General features: G+C 44.8%; 1 protein-coding gene across 6 annotated transcripts in view; it reads right to left on the reverse strand.

The window, feature by feature from the left end:
• The window catches only part of kiaa1109 (KIAA1109 ortholog), a 41407-nt gene that overhangs the window by 23153 nt on the left and 6148 nt on the right, over positions 1 to 12106 (reverse strand). For all 6 annotated transcript variants that reach the window (XM_053844698.1, XM_053844700.1, XM_053844699.1 and 3 more), the window contains exons 10-34: positions 11954 to 12104; positions 11623 to 11779; positions 10701 to 10779; positions 9808 to 9899; positions 9619 to 9736; positions 9383 to 9538; positions 9091 to 9188; positions 8215 to 8399; positions 7006 to 7112; positions 6695 to 6927; positions 6396 to 6614; positions 6015 to 6152; positions 4657 to 4833; positions 4126 to 4254; positions 3497 to 3616; positions 3060 to 3391; positions 2723 to 2973; positions 2420 to 2660; positions 1848 to 2339; positions 1470 to 1743; positions 1243 to 1380; positions 1100 to 1170; positions 863 to 1036; positions 667 to 787; positions 431 to 580 (exon numbers count right to left, since the gene is read on the reverse strand). In XM_053844698.1, the coding sequence (XP_053700673.1) occupies positions 431 to 580; positions 667 to 787; positions 863 to 1036; positions 1100 to 1170; positions 1243 to 1380; positions 1470 to 1743; positions 1848 to 2339; positions 2420 to 2660; positions 2723 to 2973; positions 3060 to 3391; positions 3497 to 3616; positions 4126 to 4254; positions 4657 to 4833; positions 6015 to 6152; positions 6396 to 6614; positions 6695 to 6927; positions 7006 to 7112; positions 8215 to 8399; positions 9091 to 9188; positions 9383 to 9538; positions 9619 to 9736; positions 9808 to 9899; positions 10701 to 10779; positions 11623 to 11779; positions 11954 to 12104 (4403 nt within the window). The remainder of the gene's footprint in view (positions 1 to 430; positions 581 to 666; positions 788 to 862; positions 1037 to 1099; positions 1171 to 1242; positions 1381 to 1469; positions 1744 to 1847; positions 2340 to 2419; positions 2661 to 2722; positions 2974 to 3059; positions 3392 to 3496; positions 3617 to 4125; positions 4255 to 4656; positions 4834 to 6014; positions 6153 to 6395; positions 6615 to 6694; positions 6928 to 7005; positions 7113 to 8214; positions 8400 to 9090; positions 9189 to 9382; positions 9539 to 9618; positions 9737 to 9807; positions 9900 to 10700; positions 10780 to 11622; positions 11780 to 11953; positions 12105 to 12106) is intronic.

Below are 12106 nucleotides of genomic sequence, written 5' to 3' on the forward strand. Positions count from 1 at the left end.
AAAATTAGCAGAGGAGAATGAGGGGGGTAAGAAGAAGGTCACTAGTCAGTGTTGGAAAATCAGAGGAAAAAAAACTCAAAAGAGGTAGAAAAAACATGAACCAAATTAAACGGCACTAAATATAATAGTCACAGTAAAGGTCAAAGTAAAAAATTTCAGATGACAATAACATTGATCGGTTAGTTGTTAGTGACTGCTAACTGATACATCCAGCTATCAGTTAGCAGTCAGCAGCAAGTAATTAGTTACATATTTTCAGGTTTGGCAATAACCACTTGCGTCACCAACTGCTTTATATTCAAGACAAACTCTGACTATGTTGTGTGCAACTTTTAATTGAAGCTCCGAATGTCCACACTTTAGCTCCTGAACCTCTTTTGGTAAGGGCAAACTGTCAGAAAGACTCATTATCCAGGGTCACGGGTCCCACCTTGGGGATGGACACGTTGGCTTGGAGGCCCTTGATTTTCACATTATCCGGTTTGACGGACAGGTCCGTTTGGCCATGGGAGATGTTGAGGGAGCCGGGGGTCGTGCCCTCAGTCTTGGAAAGCTTGTGCTCCTGCTTGCCAGCTTGACTCTGTGCGGTTTCAGGAATGAAAACAATTAACGCTGGCAGATGCTGCTGGAAAAAAAAGACAGAATATTGTGTTTGTTTTCACTTACAGACTCGGTGACAGTGGACTTGCTGATCTGGTATGCCTCATTAAGGACTTTGCCATGGAGGTCATCGAGAATCGCTGCAGGGTGACGGATGCTCACGAAATGAACCATTGACTCAATATACCTGAACATAAGAGACAGTGTTTTTCTTGTCTTGAAGCCAAAAAAGTAAACAGAAGAGTTGAGAACTGCTCTTTACCTGTCCAGAGACTCTGCCACGAGCGGGGTGAGCACCACATTGATCGCCCCCTTCACCTCCACGATGGCTGTGGTCCTGGTCTGAGCTAATGGCTGGTCCAGAGTCCAGTCGTCTGTCGTCGTATCTTCATCTGTGTTGTCCATCGCTCTCTTATCTAGCGGTGTGTACGGTGTACTGAGGGAGAAGTTAACATTATTTTATTACATTACTGCATCAAATAAATCTAATACTTGATACCTGTGGTGCTCTCCCATCAGCTGATCTCCTCTATCCAGGAGAGAGCTGGCAGAGAGTCCCTGCTTCACCACCTGAAAACATTGCAGTAAACTTCAGTGCTGGAGTGAGAGAGGAAAACATAATCGACGAAAACTCAACAAGACCTTGAAGCTTGGAACTGAGAGCTGGTCGAAGGAGGTGGAGCTCTCTTCACTCGTGGGCGTGTCCAAATCCAAGGGCCGATGAAGGGAAGACTTGGAGGTTCTCTTGTTGGTGGGCTGCTTCACAGACCAGTTGGAAACCTGGTCCGAATAAACCATCCAGTTTGGTAAACAGCAATATTTTTCTGAGGCTGCTGAGACTCTTAACATCAATCTGCGACAACGCTTACCTGATAGTGGGCCAGGTAGCTCTGGTAGCAGGCCATGACATGTGGTTGCCGGGTGACAGGTCCCGGCTCGGCAGTCTTCTCTGCCTCCACTGAGCTCTCCTCCTCCATGGCTAGAGCTGAGACGAAGGAGGCCTGAGAGATGTGGCTGGGCAGTGGCTGTGGGGGTAAAGGAGGCAGTGTGGGTGGCATGGGCAGGGGGCGTGGTTCTGTGATGAGCTCGCCGTTGAGAACGTAGGTGAGTGGTCCTTCAACGCTGTGGTAGATGGAGTTCCGACTGAAGAGAAATCAAAAGAAGGGTTTTATTTTTCACTGAAAGAGATTAGTTGATCATTGTGAAGAATGCTGTATTTAAACGACAACCAGGAGCGTGACACTGACCTGTAGTTCTCCATGTAGTATGGCGGCTGTTGTGGCTGCTGCATCTGCTGCCTCCTTTTCTTTTTGCGGCCTGGGTACGTCCCAGGACCCTCGTCAGCACTGCTGATGGGTTCAAAGTCCTCGGTGGCGGAGAAGTACGCTTCGCTGTCAGCCACCGACATGCTGGAGTCGGCGGAGCGGTACTGATGGAAGGTGTTCGAGTCCGCCGAGGGCGTGAAAGGGAAGGAGCCGTAGCTTCTTCGCTGACGGGGCGAATCTAAGACGTTCTCGTCACTGCGGGACACCTCGCTGAACTGAACCCCGCCAGAGAGCACTGGCGGTGGCTTGTCGGCAGTGAAGACGGCGGCCGACAGGCTCTTCGTGCTTCCCAGGCGTCCCGAGTGGACTGACGACTGGCGCTTGAGAGGGGAGCAGAGGGGGGAGCGAACTGAAGAGCGATCCTGGGAGCTGTTTGGAGAGACAGGCGAGATCTCTGGGACTTCACCAAGAGTGCTAGAACAAATGAGGGAGAGCAAATCATTAATAAATGCAAATCAGCCTCCAACTGATCTGAAAACGAAGATACTACTCACTCAGCAGGACTTTTGCCATTAATTGGGAACACCCTCTCCTCAGTGCTCGGTGAGGGACTGTCCCTCTCTCTAGCCAGCAGAGGTAGCGCAGCACTAGAAGTGCTGTTTTCCTCCGGGGAGGAAGCAGAGCTGTGGGAGCACTGAGGCACCTGCAGACTGAGGTGCTGCTGGCCACGTCTCTCAGGCACCTCCGGTGGAATGCACGGGGAGTGAGACTCTGTCTTCAGTCCGACAACCCTCCCTGAGAAAAACAGAATTTAGACATGTGTTTTCTTGAAACTAAGATGGTATAAAAGCTCATACCGTCCACTTTAGGTACTTCCTTGGTGATGATCCACTCGCCAGGGTGAAGCAGAGACTGACCGTAGCTCATGTCGGACTCAGAGGTTGTGGAACAGAAGGCAGACGAGGTGGAGGGTGTGAGTTCTTCCAGCTTGAAGAAGTCCAAGCCCATGTTGGTGCCTCCAAAGAACCTGCAGCCTCCGAGGCAGCCACAACGGTTCCTATTGCGCTTGTTACGACAGCCAGGTTCATCTGGCCACAGGAACCAGAGTCTGAATGCAAGATGAGGAAATGTCATTCAATTTAAGACTGTTGTCGTTCTTACTAAAATCACCATCTGATCAGTTTGTGTTCCCACCTTTTGGTTTGGGCATCATGTGTTTCCAAAAAGTGCCTCTGGACCTCACATTTGGCCGAGTGGTCAGCAGCCAGGGCAATGTCAGCGGTGATGAGGTTCAGGTTGACTGAACCAGCCTCCAGCCACACGGAGCGTCGCAGCAAAGGTGGCTGTCCGAGACCTGGGGGCTGACCTGACCCTTGACCTTGGCCAGCTGGCTGCATTCTGGTTGCCTCGCTATGCTGCTGCTGCTCAATATACTGCCGGATGTTTATGTCCTGCATCACAGCACTGATGCCCTCGCCCACTGCCTGGTTGTGCAAGTTGCAGTTGGCCACTCGAATTATACCAGTCTGCAAAGATAAAAGCAACAAAAACGTCATTGAGCAATTTTGAGGATTATTTATAAATGTTATGTTCAACAACAGCTGCTCATTGACTAGTTTCAGATTGGCTACCTTGATATTTGCAGCACAGCCGTGCTCCACCACAAACAGGTCCACTCCATCAACCGCCAGACGGGTCATGGTGTACTTGAGCTCCTCAGACGTGCGGCAGTGACTCGGCAAGCAGCTCAGCTGGGAAGAAAAATAAACCTTTTAGTGACAGAAAGTTTTAGCAGCTGTGGAAAAAACAAAGTTAGTTTTTTTTTTCACTGAACTTAGAGAGTCTCAGTCGCCTCAGTTCAACTAATGAGGGATTTAGGGACTTTGCTGACTTTCAAGATGCACCCGCTTTTTTTCATCTAGAGCCACTAAGTGTATGACATTTGCTTTTATTGGAATCTATTGTCTGGGTTTGTTCTTTTGGGCTCTGTGCATTGATCCATGGATTTATAGAAAAATCACTAACGCACCAATTTTGGGTGCTCAAGAGCCACCGCAAGGTATTAACTTGTTGATTTATCATATTATAGTCGAAATTGCTTTAGTCCCTTCCTAAGCCAAAACAGCTCGGGAGCCTTTCCCAAAGTCTCAAGCAAGACTGACACTGAACAAGTTGTGTTTCCACAAAAAGGCTCAACAGCGGTGAGTTAATAAAATACAGACAAAATATCTTGGATGTGAGCATTAGCTTGAGGACTAACCTTCGCGTCGCAGGTGCGCCGATCGACCCCATGCTGGCAGAGAACAACGGGTTTGGGTTGATCCAGCTGGAACTCACGAGACATCACTTGGAAAACAAAAGTCTCCCCCCACTCGATCATGCTGGCCACCTGACCAAACATATTGTGTATTCAGCGACACAGAATAGGAAAGAAAATGATGTAACAGGAGCAAATCAGATGAAGGGAACACTTGATTAAATTGTAAGACAGGAGTGGGTCTGAGTGACAGCAACGCTGACTCCCAAACAATAGAGGGACTCTCATACGACTGGAAGCAAGTATGACTTAAGGAAAAATCAACTATTGCCCTATGAAAGAGCAAATAATCCAATGGACTCCTCACTCGAGTCACTCTGACTGTTTCCTGGGTTTAACCCATTTAAATCCAGCACCGGTATTTTAAAGATCATTGAACAGGACCATACAATAACACACCCTTCAACAATAATTTAAGTTGGTATTGTGATCATTGTTACATTGTTGTTCTGGCCTAGATTCAGTTCCACGCACCTGTGGAACAGTGACCCTGCCAGTGAGGCCTCCAGCTTGCATGTCGATGAGCCAGGCGTACTCCAGTGTGTCACTGCCCAGTGGGAGACCTTGGGCCGAGAACATGGCGTGAGCCCTCATCTGCAGCCCAGATAAACTCAGATGACCGTCTCTCAAAACCGCATCTGCTGTTGGACGCTGAGGGCATACACATAGAGGAGAACAAAGTATTATTTTAAATCAAATGGTGTTCCTAGCCAGCTAGCTTATTTACATGTTATTTTCTGAGACCTTTATTCATGTGGTGGATTGGAAGTAGGTTAAGTTTGTTCTCATGTGAGCTCAGGAACTGAAGCAGAGAAATAACAGGCTGATTGTTTAGTACTCAAGTGCTCTTTATCAAAACTAAAGCGAGGAACGAATGGAGATCAGAGTTCAAGAATGATCAAAAAGTGTGAGATTGTAAAAGCAACATTTGCGTATTCATAAAGCTATTTAGAAAAATGGAGAATCTAACTCATTTCTGTTTGACATTTCATAGAGCACCACTGTAGAATACAGACCAGAGGTGTGGTGACAGGAAAAATAAGATGTCAGACGGAGAGTGATGAAGATGTCAGGAAAAAGGAGAAGAGGCAGAGTGAGGGTCATGGATGTGGTGGATGAAGACATGAAGAGGATCTGTGTGACTTGGGAGGATAAGATGGAGGATGTGCTGTGGAAATCCCTGATGAAGGTGACCAAAAATAGACTATTATATTCAAGCGCTGAGATTACTTTTGCTTGAATATTATATATAATAGTTTTTTTCCAACTTGATTTTTTTTTCTGATTACAGTTATTTTCACTTTTTTTATTTGATTCATCTAATCTAATATATTTAAACGTTTCATAATTTAATTTAATCTAATTGAAATGGAATAAGAGTAGCAAAACATGTTATAAAACATTAAGAATATAGTGTATAATTTTGTTCTTTAATAGGGTCAACTAATATCTGCATAAACATCTTAATTTTAGACATAAATTGACGGGTTACAGCTCTTTAATTCAATGAATGAAAATGACAGTCACATGGCTGCACTCTCAGCAGTATTGCTGAGGAAGTAAAAGAAGTGACAACGCTAGATTTAAGCAACACCGTTATTTAGCCTTAGCTAAACCCCACAGCTGCTTGCGAGTTTCCAACTCATTTTGCCTTGCACCACCTCAGGCGGTGAAAAAGAGTCGAGCAAATCAAACCAAAGCAGAAGTGCAAAAGTGCATGAGATGAGAGACACTTGACATTATCATTAGTTTTCCATATAAAAGGTATTTGACAGTATTTTACCTGCTGCACTTTACTGTTGCGAGGAACAGCAGAAGTGTAAGAACAGTACCTGATAGTTGTCGCTGACAAAGATGTGAATGGGCGAGAGGAGCAGCTGAAGCATCGTCTCCTTGTAGCCCTTTTTCATCTCAAAACACAGTCTCTCCAAGAAGCCAGAAGGACCTTCGGGACCCTCGCTGCTGCAGTGCTGCAAAGAGAGAAGGCAGAATAACGTATACAGTGAAGAACAAAGACAGCTGCAGTTTTACACAAACAAAACGACAAAGAGGGATTTCAGTGGTAAACAATCTCAATTAGACATGTCCTCTGTAGTATTGTCTCCAGTCCTTACACTGACTCACACACAGAGAATGTGGCAGTTCCATTATCACTGATCATGTTCCCAGAGTCATTTTAAAACAGCTGTGGAGACACAAGGCATCCATCTTACCATTGGAAGCCGGCCATGCACTTTGTAGAGGTTGATGAAAACGGTGATGTCCCAAGGACGTAGGTCAAGAGGATGTATGTTGGAGATGTCCTTCCGCTGGCCATCCTCCATGCCCAGCAGGGACCAGCCGAGGCCTGACGAGGTGGATGTGGACAGAACGGGGCTGGTGACCGCCTCCTCAAAGTCTGTGTACATGTCGTCTTCACCGAAATAGTTCTCCTGAGCACGACAAGCAGAGGGAGATTTGTTTATTTAATGGGATTTTAAGTGAACAGATAAGTACTAACACGCAGTCCTACCTTGATGGAGATCAGTGCTCGCAGTAAAGGCCCATAAAGGATGATTTGAGAATCTGGAGACATTTCCATCTCCACATGAAGTCTGTCTGGGGGCAGCTCAGACGGGTCAGTGTATACCCTGCCGTGGGCAGCTGAGGTAGAGGCAGAGGCGTAGCGCGGTGGGACATTATGGGGAACTGAAGTGTGCTCAGGCGGCCGCAGAGATGACAGCATGGACTCCTCAATTTCTGACACTGAGTTAGAAAGAGGTCCAGAATTGAGTTGAAATCTCTAAACCTATAAGGAGTGAGGGTTTACGTAGCTCGGCTTACATGACTGTTTGAGCTGCTCGTCAGCTTTCTGAGGATAAATTGGGTGCCAGGTGTAGTCGATGATGAGCAAGAAGTTCGGCACACTCCAGCAATCCACCCAGCCAGCTCTGGAGGGAAGAGAGCAATACATGCACAGTCACCACTCAGGTCCATCGTTGACTTCATCATCATTCTAAGTGGATTTTCTAGTCCATCGTGTGCTCCATGAATCGTGCAACTCAAGGTTACTGCTCACAGCAAATGGGTTGTGCCTGCATTCTATGCAGCAGGGAGTGCAACAGGCCCGAGACAATTCGATCGCCACCTCTCTCTGGGGATGCGTGAAGCTACAGTTCCATTTGAGTCGCAGCTATATATTATTAATGATCCTAGTGTAAAGATATCATGTATACATAACACCACGCTCGTCTCGCCCACGGAGAGATGTTTCTTTCGATCCTCTGCCAACCTGTGTGAAGCTTAAAATATTGACAAGGGCACTAGTGTTCTATTTGTAGAGCGGCATATTACAACTCCAGTGGAACAGCAAATTGACGTGCAGCATGTTATGTATCTGCAGATGGATTACTGATTTTAAACACAGCTACAAGCTGAGACCAGCTTCAGGGCTTCAGTGAGGAATCCTGACGAGTGGGCAGAAAACAACATCCCCTTGTGTTTAATTTCTTTACCCCAGCTTGGATACATCTAGCCAAAAAGTTAAATGAGCAAGTGTTGAAGCATCTATTTGGCTGCAGATTGTTTCTTTAGTGCTTAATAAAACTGAAAGTCTACAATTATTTTCACTTATAAAAGTGCAGAGGCCAATAACAAATAAAGTTCTACCACAAGTGTATTTTTGCATCTCGTGATTTCAATCTGGAGTGTGTGCCACATAAAGACACCCTTCCTTCTTCTTCTAACATAGCTTTCTCTCCACCTGTTCCGATACTGTGTGGTACGATGATCACCATGACCACGGTTTTCCACATCACCATTCTAGCACACAGAAGCCAAACAAATTGACAAGGAAGAAGCCGGTTTTCTACTTTGTTCTGTGAATAAGATGATGCTTGCAGATCATTCACTTTACATTAATTCCACAACCTTCAAAACTTTAGCCTCATCCGATGCATCAATGTGACTCAGCATCAGGATGGCAACATTCCCTGCTACTAACAAGCTCACCCATTTGACCACGAGTTGAAAGGTTTGATTCTCTTCACTTACTCTGCGTGGGTGATGTTTCTCCACCGGGACTTGCTGGGCTTGGGAGGGGGAGGACCTTGATTCTCCGCTGACATAAACATGTCTGGGGGCAGCTTGACATTCTGGTAGTCTTTGGCAAGGGTGAGCAGGGGGTAGCGGCTGGGGTGGCACTCTGGCAGGGACAATCGCATGTCTGTGTCCTCCGCCTGACAAGATCAAAACGCCGAAGTTGAATACGCCCACATGAACATCGTTAGTGTTGGAGAACAAGCAGAGAAAGAGAAGAAAGTGTGCAATGATATGAATAATACAAAAGATCCAGAGTCAACAGGGCTGATATCAAGTAAAAGACAAACAGAATATTATATATTTAGGTAACAAACACACAAATCCGACTGATTCAAATCTCAACAATAATAACAACAATAATTTTGATTAGTGGGTGCTCAATATTACTGTGTCAGTTATGCAATGCTGTAGTGGTGTGCAGATACAGTAGGAATTTTACATAAGTAAATATGTCTGGTCCACCGCATGCTTGTTGACCATGTCAGTTCTACTGTGAGTGTGTTCCTGACAGAACCTCTTCTCTACTCATCTGCCTGTTTCTATACTTCATTAAGGTGCCTTTGTACTGTGAGAGATGGTACCATATGCTACAAAAAATCTCACTGCAAACGCAAACACACATTCAATGCATTTGTGTTCCGATGCAGGAGTTGCGTCTGCATGCATGCTTGAACCGTGTGGTCCACAGCGAACACATTCGATGAAAATGTGATCATGCCGCACCCACACACATGCATTCTGGTAGCACAACTCCTTTTGATCCCATTTCATCAGCAAATGAAAAATCTATAGTGGAACATATTCTGCTGACTAAAAAGCTCGACTTACCTTCAAGCTGAATCGCGTATGGCAGGTGGTAGGAACAAATTCATTGAATGGCAAAGTGAAGTCGATATTGAGCGTCTCGCCACAAGCTGCCAGGTACACTGAGGATAAGATCAATAACAGCACTGATCAGTCTCTCAGTGCAGGGATTAGGCAGAGTACATACAGTCTATCAATGCAATCAAGTCAAAGCACCGTGTAGGGCGAGTTCATGGTACATAAGCAAATTACTGTAGGTTTGTGTATCAGTAGAAGAGGTGGGTCAGAATGAAAAACGTTTGAGCACAGCGCTGACCATTCTCCTGCTGTTTCGTGGAACAGTCGATCCAGTTGTGCTGGTTTGCTGCCCATATCATCTCAAACTGGTGGAAGAGGATCTTGAAGTTCCAGGCGTAGGGGACAAATGAGTAAATGTCTGGGGCGCTGTCACTTGCCCAATCCTGGATTAAATCTGTAAAAATTACAGAGGTATAATAGGTAAAAATACTGAAAGGTGGTTTTGATAATTGATTCAATTGTGAGACTACAGACCAGTAAAGAAGTTCTTCTGGGCGTAGATAAAGTGGTAAGTGGCTTTGTACACCTCAATCTCACACTGCCAGGACTGAGGCATGTTCCAGACTCGGGGATAGCTGGCGATCACGTGGAACTGGATTTAAAGGTAGGTTGGGTTCAGAAAACCGCATTTTGAAGTTACTTGGTAAAGTTTTAGACACTCACAGCTAACATTTCGGCCTCCAGCAGAGTCCGATACTGCATGCTGCTGGTGGTGTCGACGTGAAGCAGCTGACCTTTGATGGTAGGGGAGTAACCTGAAGAATGCAGGATGAAAAAGCAGGTTGCAAAAGTAAGCACGGCAAGATCAAATCATTTTTAAACAGCATTTAGAAAAAAACATGTGATCATGGATTCTCATATTTGCTCACAGCCAATAGATATAGTTTTACTGGTCACATTTATCAAACATTAAATATGATTGTAATGGCAAATACTAACCATTAAAGAAAGTTAATAAATATTTCCTTCTAAACAGCTGAGCCTCGATGTTGAATTGACGACATCCTCAATAGGTTCCTAATGTGTCTAACCTCTGAGTGCGTATTCGAGGTAGACTTTAAGTAGCAAGTGTGTAAAAGTCCTAAGTCCTAAACACTCATTTGTGTACAATGAGTGGTGTGTGTGCAGGCCACGGAAATGTGCTTAGAGTGCATGTTCATGCCCTGTGGGATCCAGAATGAGCGTTTTAATGCAACACAGGCTTAATATTTGTGTTTTTCAGCTTGGCAAGACACTTAGAGGACTTATAGAAGCCTTCTGTTTAAGGAGCAGCTGATACCTCCAAAGGAAGTTAACATTATGAGATGAAAAGAATCTTCTTTACGTTGATCCAGTTAAAGCTGATAAGTATCTTGGATTAAATTAGAGAACTATTAAAATAATTCAGAGGGAAGACTGCAAAGACTGAAGAGATTATAATTAGAATTCCTGACAGAAGTTGCCTCTTCACGCTCAATATTAATCCTACCCCATTTTATCTTATAAACGAGGAGTGAAAACATTTGTATATACATATATCAGTGGAACATATTATCAAACAAGTGATGATCAGATACCGTTGTCTCCTACAGTCATGGGGATGTTGACCTCCAGGTAAGAACCAGCACCTACATTCACATGGATCGCATTGGTTTCCTACAACAGAAATGACATAAAGAGACGCCCGTCAGGATGGGAAAATGGAACAGTCATCCTTTTAAATGTTCAAACACTGTGGAAAGCATCACATGTACAGCTAAAGGTTCCTGCAGCGGCAACATGCTAAAGTGCACAAACCATTAGCTAAGAGAAAGAAACAAGTAAGCAAGGGCAAGTAGAAAAAGAGCAAGGGAAATAAGACAAGCAGATAGAAAACAGTAAGGCAGCAAAAAGCAAACTGAAGAAAAAAAAAATCAAGATGAAAATGTTTCGAATAGGATGGGAAGAGAAAGCGAGCAAAATAAAGTAACAATGCAAAAAGAAGGAAAACAAGGAAGGAAGAAAGCAAAGAGCCAAAAAGAAATAACGAAAGAAAGAAAGATGATGATAAATGGCAGTAAACAAGAAAATGAAAAGGAATAACAAAAAAGCTAGGAAGAAGGACAATAGGGTAAGAAGGGATAGAGAGGAGAAAAAGAGGACAGGTGAAAGAAGAGAGAGCACAGTAGCCAATACAACACAAAGGAAATATAAATACAGCCAGAATGACTGATGCTAAGACAATAACAGAGTAAAAGAGAACTGATAATGAAAGTCAGGCACAAAGCGGACAGAAAAAAGAGAACAAGAAAGTGAGAATAAAAGGAAAGGGAAAAAGCAGTAAAAAGCTAGTAGAAGGTAGAAAATGAAGCGAAAAGAAGAAGCAGGGAGGAAAAAAAGTATGGTAAAAGGAAAGGAGGATTAGCCTGAAAACCAATGACAGAAATGAAGAACAAAATGCAGAAAGAAAGAGAAAAGAAAGTCAAAAAGAGAAAACGGAAGACAGCAAAAAAGACTCACCCTGTTTTTGGTAAAAAGCAAATCAATGGTTGCGTCGGCGATGATGTTCATTCGCAGCTCGAAGGCTTGGATCTGTCGGGGGTTTCCGGGCCGTGCCGCCTCCGTCACCTTCATGTCCTGGTAGTCCGCCGGCAGGAAGAACTTCCACAGACATTCCCTGTGGGAGAGTGTCACAGTGTCACCCACGCTATCATCTTGTCTTTTAATAAATCAGTCGGTGGTGCAGGAGACAACTGAGGCTCAGAATGATATTGCACAGCACAGTGAAGCCTAGGAGACAGCGTCACTCTTGATTGACGTTTTAATATTATAAAGAAACATCTCATCTCACCTCTGTCGATCTGCCCAGGGTCCGTAGTTGAAGTCTGTTCCTTTCCCGCAGACGATGTCCAGACCCCAACATGGAGGCAGGTCTTGAAGTTTATCGTTCTCACTGGAAGTTTCTGCCTCCTCCACACCCTCATGATCCACCGGTACCAGACCT

This window comes from Synchiropus splendidus, chromosome 16 (assembly GCF_027744825.2).
Source record: "Synchiropus splendidus isolate RoL2022-P1 chromosome 16, RoL_Sspl_1.0, whole genome shotgun sequence".
Lineage (NCBI taxonomy): Eukaryota > Metazoa > Chordata > Actinopteri > Syngnathiformes > Callionymidae > Synchiropus > Synchiropus splendidus.